The sequence below is a fragment of the Helianthus annuus genome, chromosome 14 (assembly GCF_002127325.2).
Source record: "Helianthus annuus cultivar XRQ/B chromosome 14, HanXRQr2.0-SUNRISE, whole genome shotgun sequence".
NCBI lineage: Eukaryota > Viridiplantae > Streptophyta > Magnoliopsida > Asterales > Asteraceae > Helianthus > Helianthus annuus.
Genome location: NC_035446.2, coordinates 140,800,309 through 140,808,022, shown reverse-complemented (window position 1 = coordinate 140,808,022; position 7,714 = coordinate 140,800,309). Strand labels below are relative to the sequence as shown.

The following is a 7,714-nucleotide window of genomic DNA, read 5'->3' as shown; positions in this document are numbered from 1 at the left end:
CTCATGTTGTGAGATAATCACCAAAAAACAATATTTCCCTTAAAGTCTCGTGTTTATAAATAAGGGATCGCTATAGATTCATAAAAAACGTCTTGAAATTCATATAAAACGTCTTGAATTCATATAAAACGTCTTGAAATCGTACAAAACGTCTTAAAATCGTACAACAAACGTCTTAAAATAAGAAATGCGGCTAGGCTTGAACAACACGGCTAAAGGGAGAAAAATGGCTCAAGCCGGCCAGAAACGGCTCAAGCCGAGGGGAAACGTCTCAAGTCGTCTGGAATTAATGGTTAGCCATAATGAAACGTCTCAAGCCGTCGCAAACGTCTTAGCCAAGACGTCAAGAACCCAGACTTCTCTGTCGGACACGTGGCACGTTGTCGTTGGACAGCCGTCAAGACGTTTCACCACTTTTTAGACGTCTCCACGAGACATTTGACCGGGCTACTTTGGAAACTTTGACCAAAACGTGGCCATTTTGGCGAATTTCCCTATTTTTTAAACATGAATATAAAAAAGATTATTGACTAAAATTCCATTGTAAAGGATGGGAAAACAAACGCGTGATTGGTAAAACACGAAAAAAGAATTTGTGTTGGTCAGACGACAATAATCTTTACGTGCGTTTACCCGGAGCATTAAGGGCTGCCACTCCTGTTATTATATTATTTAATAACTGTTGATTTAACTTTTTTTCCCAAAACAAAGGAGAAATACTTTTTAATTAAGTTTTATATCTTAACAAATGCTTTATTTTAAGAAATTAACCAACACTTTATTAGAAAAAGAACTACTTCAACTACAATTCAAGAAAAACTGAGCTGATTATTGCAACTACTTCATATAAAGTGGATAAATCAATTCTTTGTTTAAAAGAAAAATAATTAACCTTTTAAAAAGTGAAAATAGATATGCTAGAACTTATAAAACCTGTTTAAAACCCAACCTAAAAATGCATAAAACCTTTTAACATTATTTGTTATGTTAATAATACATGGTTTAAAAATATGGTATATGAGATTATTAATTATTCAGTTAAAGTTACTAAAGCTCTTTTTAATTAAAAAACCAATAAACTGCAATATTGTTTTATTAGTATTTTTCTTTATAAATGGTTAAAAGGATTTACTTAAATAGAAAATTGTAAATCTGTGTTATTATTTAGTGATTTCTTTTTGTCACATCACTAAGATGTTTAAATTAAAAAAAATAATAATAACTAAATAGTAACTCTATGATCTATTTGTCTAGTAATATGGTATTTCTTCTTACGAATGTGAGGTTATCGGTTTAAATCCTTAGGGTGTCCGGTGTGGGGGCGGTAAACCCATCCGGCACCGCTAACCACCCCACCGCCAACATATAGTTTGCCGAAATGGTTGAGTAAATCGGTGATGGAACACCGATTCGGCAAGAGGGAGAAGGAGAGAGAGGGAGAGTATTATGGGTGGGGTCCATTCCTATCTCAACCAATCACACTTTTTTCCTTTTTTTTTTAAAATAGTTTACCACTTCACCAAGTGTTTAAACCATTGCCAACATTTTTCACCAAAGTTTAAACACTTTTGACTGATTGACATGGCGTGCTCTGATTGGTCGGTTTTTTAGTTTGCCACTCAAAGTGTTTAACCACTCCCTACACCCTTACAAGTACAAGGCAAAGATAGAATTAAAGTGTTAAAAAGTTTGTCGTTAAAAAAATAATAATAACTACATAGTAATCAAGGTTCCTAATTATTTATTTAGGGTATTTATTTTCATCATTTATAAAAAAAAAGAAAAAAAAAATCTTACAAACTAAACACTATTTAGCCTCATGGTTGTAAAACAAGGTTTCCAAGGCCGAGTACTCCCCGAGTAGTCGCTACAAGGTAGGTTGTCGAGACAACTTTCTTCGACTCTGCCTAATTACTCGGAGTCGGTCAAACGCGGTCAACCTCGACCAGAATTGGATCTAGTAGGTCAACTCGGGCCTAGTTTGACTTAAATAATAATAAAACATAATTTCTATGCCTATCATATTAAAGAATGAATATCATTTTCACATATTTTGTTATAAATATTAGTAAATTTATGCTATTTGACATATATTTAATCTCCAAAAAGTAATTTCTTTACAATTTAACATGTCCAAGTACTCCCCGAGTACTCTCCGCCTAGACCGACTACTCTCAACTCCCCTGTCGACTGACTAGGGAGCGCCTAGCGACTTTTGCAACCATGTTTAACCTGAATGACCTAATAAAAAAAAGGAAAAAAAAAAACTAAATGAGTTTCGTGTAAGGGTGTTCAGAAATTCTCGGGATCGGGACGGTTTCAATACCGAAAAAATTCGGTATGGTATTTTCGGGATCAGGATCGGGACATGATCGGTATTTGATACCAAATGCTCATCCCTATTCAGAATAAATCGAAACCAAATAAAACCGAACCGTAACCGAAAAACTGATACGAATAACGAATCCGGCGTTTGGTTTGGTTTTTAATGAATTTGGTTCGGTTCGCATATTCTTAATTTGGTTTGGTTTGGTTTGGTTTTTGGTTTTTGGTTTGGGGTACAAAATTTTGAAAACCGAACGATATAAATCGTAAACTGAACCAATGAACAACCTTAGTTTCGTGGAAAAATATGGACTATTTTATGATTTTAACTCTATATTTATTTATAACAAATTGAAAAATTATAACGATGAACCCCAACTAAATTTGAGCCGCACTTCACTTACTTTCGTACATTTCAACATTGTTTGAGAAATGTAATAGCGTTACATGTTATAAAAAGATAAACATCATAATATTTTATTTTTAAATAGAAGAATTTCTTATTGATTTTTATTATTAAGAGAGATTTTAATTATACAAAAAACCCAACTAAACCACCCAAATCGGAATTTAATCTTGACTTTTTGGAGCTTCTTTTTTCCTTTCTTTTTAATAAAACAAATGAATCACAGCCTGTGCCCACCTATTTTTTTTTAACGGCAAATTTGGATCACTGACGGACCACTGGAGTATCATCGTGCCACCAGCGGAACCACCCGATCATATCCATCTCCACTAGGCTTAATGCCTATACACCAATTCAGGAGGAAACCCAATAAATATGGGAAAACCCCCTTGTGGGAATCGAACCCAGGACCTATTGGTCCCAAAGCCTTATCCCACCCCCAAGATACCACTAGGCTATAAAGCCATGGGTTTTCATCTTTTCATTTTATAATTGAAGTGCCCGTTTTTCAGCCTTTCTAATTATTTCATTCAAAACAATATTATTAAATTGTATTTATTTCAACCTAATAAATTATTTGCCTTGAAGTTATTGTGACCAACAACTTCTCTTTTTAGGGTTGGTAGCTAGTAATATGTTATCATTATTTTGGTGAAAAGATTAGTAGGTGTAGAGTTAAAGACATATTGATTAACATATGATATTTCAACTTTATCTAACAAGTGTATGGTTCATGTCAAGAGAAGAGACATAAACAATCGACTCTAGTGTATAGACGAGTTGGTTGTACAATTTTTCATTCAAAAATTTATCCACATTTAATCTTCTGAATCGGTTTGATCGGATCGTTCAATATGCCTTCTGAATCGGTTTGATCGGATCGTTCAATATGCCTGATTTACTTATTGCGTGTTAAGTCTAAGACTGCTTGATGTAAGCCGGTTGGGGTTGCCAAAATTCTATATTTTGAGAGAGAAAAAAATCACGATTCAAGTTGATGAGGTTCACAAGATTGAGTCATAGCTACTTGAAAGGCCAAGTGTGAAATCAATTTGCTAAAATGCACATTAACTTCTACTATTCAAAAGCAATCATATTTTCTTTTTGTTTTGTTTTGTTCTAACCTTATTGATATTTGCATTGTGTCATAATCTACACATACAATAATTGAATGCCTTAAAAGTTTAAGACCATCTTAAGGAGACATAGAAGCCCACAAATATAATCTTTGATGCTTCATCTAGAATAGAACAAAATCGATCAATTATATACATGCATAAGGTGTAATGCTCCTTGTAAAATTATAAACTACATTGATTATTTACACAATGTTAAAAAGCTTTTTAACATGTTTAACAAGGTATAGAAATCATACAACTCACAACTCCAAAATTGGAAAGGCAAAATAACAAGTCACTAGAGAGCAATTTTGAACATATTACTCAAAATCAATCAATTGTTCAAAAAATATATAAAGAAAACTCGACTATACAATAAAAAAGAAAATCCATGAAAACTAGTCACAACAAATCGGACACCTTACTAGTCCATTTTCGTTGCAGTCGGGGCATCTTTGAAACCCATAATCACTTTCTTCTTGTTCTTCTTCGTAGTCAGTATCATCACACTCATCTTCGTAATAAATCTTACAGCTACCCGAACACGTCTCACACGGTATAAACCTTATATCACCACACGCCTCACAACCAACGCCTCCACCACAACCACCACCGCCGCCCACCATTTCACAACCTTCTACCGCCTTCTCAAGCTCCCCATCTTCATGCATCCGCCGGATCTCCATCGCACCACCAATACATTTCTTCCCAATAAACACTTTAGGCAATCCACCAATAAACCCACCTAACAACTCTTTCAACTCCTCTTTGAAACCCGAATGCATCGATACATCACGCTCGTCGACTCGAACGCCGGTGGCCTTTAAAAGATGTCTCACATGACAACAATCCTCATATGTCTTTCTAACTCCCCTTAAACTTGTGAAGTACAACACCAATTTCTCTTTGACACGTGGCGGGCTGTTTTTATAGTTTTTACCATCATTAGCATCATCAAAACCGTTTTGTAATGATTTTTTGGAATCTGTTACATCCATTGGATCATCAACAATAACGTCCATTGGCTTTAAATAAAACGGGTTCTCCGGCGGTAGTAACTCTAATGATTTTTTGAATTCAGATGACACTTGTTTGTTGTCGGTTGAGCCGAAAACCGAATTCATGTCATTCTGGTGATTATTTTCTGTTAATTCTGGTGCGGGTTCTTCAAACGAACTGGGATTAACATGAAACGAGAAGCTGCGGATGTGATTCGTTGCGAATTTAGGTCGGAGAGGACTTGTGTCATCTAAACCTTCCATCAACTCCCACGCATTGATTGTTTCGGGTTCACCTGGAGGGGTGGTGATGGGGGTTCTGGGGACGAGTTTTGGGATCTTTTCTTCGATCATTTTCGACCATGTTTTGGCGTCAATAATCCCAACGGATAATTCGGTGTTTTCTTTCTCTGTGGCATTTTGTCGAACAGGTTCTGGGCAGACCTGAACAAGGTCTTGATGGTTCTTGATACAACAGGAATTGTTGGAGTTTGATGGATCAAGCTGAAGGTAACCCAGAGTGGAGGATTTGAGTGCCACGAGGTGGTAGCTATCGCCTTCGGTTTGAGGTGGGTGGTGCACGTGCATTGAGTAGCTTCGTGTCATCGGAGCTCGACAGTTCCGGCACACCGGTTTTTGTTTAGATGATGCACAGCCCATTTGGAGAAAAACCCAGTAACAAGATTGGAAATTGGATTAAACCCAGATGCGATTACTGCTTGATTGGTTATATAACAATCAAATTGATTGAATTATGAGATCAGGAAAAGAACATTCCCCAATATAAATGAAATCAGAAGATTCTAATAATAAATCTGAATCTTGTATTGATCGGCATGGAAAAGATAAAAAGCGATCGATGGGGTGATTGGGTTTATCGAGTAAACTAAATCATGAGTGATTTGATAATGAAATGGAAAGTAGAGATGAGAATTTGAAGAAAGATTATGGAGATGAAACCGGCAAGAAGGTGTGAAAGAATGAGTGGTGATGATAACAACACTCCAACACCGGCTTCAGCCTTCAAGTCGTGAGGGACATATCAACTATAAAATATATAAATATATATCATATATATTATAGAAAAAGAAAAAGAGACACACAGAAATTACACGGTGAGTGTGTGAAAGAGGAAATGTGTGAAGCGGGAATTATTCCATAAATGACTCTTTCCTTCCTTCCCCGCTAAAAGGGTCGATGAGAAAGGGTGTATGTATGAACTCATTATTATTTCAACTCCATTGTTTTCTTTAATATTTTTTTTAGAAAGAAAAGGGTTTGGTAAAACGATGGCTTTATACATTATTAGAGTTATAATAAATATATGGTTGATCATGAGATATAGGGTTGTAGTTGTATCATGTGATTTGTATATGTTGTATAATTAGATTTAGATATAAGGGTTAGGTAAATTAGAAAATCATTAAAATCTTCAAAATCAAGAAAACCACTACCAAATTATTGATATTTTTTTTTCATCTCTTATTTCATCTTTATGTATGAAAATTATAATTTATAAAAGTTAATTAAAGAAAAAAGCAATAGTAATAAAACGTAATATAATAAATATTTATTACTAATATCAACTAAATGGGGTTTGATCTACTGATATCAAGATGTTGCATGAGGTTTTATCTTTTTAAGTAATGAAAATTCAATTCCGATGGTGGAAAAAAATTATATTAATAGTTAAATTATTGTATGTGTAAGTTGTTGTTCATGATAGTTATTAATATTAGTAATAATATTTCTTTTATTTAAACTGTGAAATACACAAATTTCTGACATAATAAATTTTATTTCAGAGGTGGCACGCTAAACGTTTTGAAAGATGAAATGGTCATTTGATTTTTATTTTTAATATAAACTTTAAATGAATTTATTGAATAAAACAATTCAGAATATTGTATCACTTCTCAAAACAAACAAAAAATAACACATCACTCGCGCCTAGGGACGGCTCTATAGTCTTTTTCTTAAACTAGTCTTTTTATTAAATTAGAAATATTTTCCAAAACTTGGAAAAGGAAGCATTGGCCGAGTTATTTGTAAAGTTAGAGCAAAAGGGTTTTTATTAAGAGAAATTCTTCAACGTAACTTTTTAAGATGATGTGAGATGAAACTCTCAGTTTTATAAATAACGCTTTCTCTAATATTCGTCAATATTCTAAATTTTTCATCCTTGCCTACGATTGAACCTGGGACTTCTTCAGTGACGGATCTAAAAGAAAAAATCAGAGGTATTTTAATTTTTTTTGGAACTTTGGGGTATTCTAATATTTGTTAAGGGGTATACGATACATAAAATGGAAAAGAAAATGAAGTTTTTGCACTAATTATGCACTTCGCCGACAAAGTTAAGGGGTTGCCTCAGTGGCGGAACCAGAAGAAATATTCAGGGGTATCCCAATTTTTTTACCGTGTGTTTATATAATTTATAGAATGGAGAATTTTTTTTTACATATATTACGGGGCAGGGCCAATCTTGAAAATCAAGTGCCCTGGTCGAGCCAAAAAAAGACACTTAGGCCTTAAAGAATTAAATTTTATAAACTAGTTTTTTTAATGTTATTAGTATTTAGGTTAATGAATCCATATTGAGCATTTCACATTTGAGCTATGTTTTATGAATCAATATTGACAATAAGTTTTTAGGTTTTAAACCGGGCTAGATTTATTTTTAATTTTTACGTAAGGGGCCGATCGATTACGCAAAGAATGAAGACTGTGCGTTGGAGCAAGAAGATTGTAAACCGAATTTCGCTACAAGGCATATACTAATTGTTGAATATAATGAAACTGCTTCTCAATATTTATACACAACACAAATCCCTTAATAGTCCATCCCCACCCCACCTAACAGGTTA

General features: G+C 34.2%; 1 protein-coding gene across 1 annotated transcript; it reads right to left on the bottom strand.

Annotated features, from left to right (window-relative positions):
• Positions 1 to 4,062: 4,062 nt before the first annotated feature.
• Positions 4,063 to 6,029, bottom strand: LOC110904021 (uncharacterized protein At5g39865). Its single transcript, XM_022149830.2, has one exon. It carries the CDS (start codon positions 5,505 to 5,507, stop codon positions 4,248 to 4,250), a length of 1,260 nt encoding a protein of 419 aa, XP_022005522.1. The 5' UTR covers positions 5,508 to 6,029; the 3' UTR covers positions 4,063 to 4,247.
• Between the last annotated feature and the right edge of the window lie 1,685 nt (positions 6,030 to 7,714).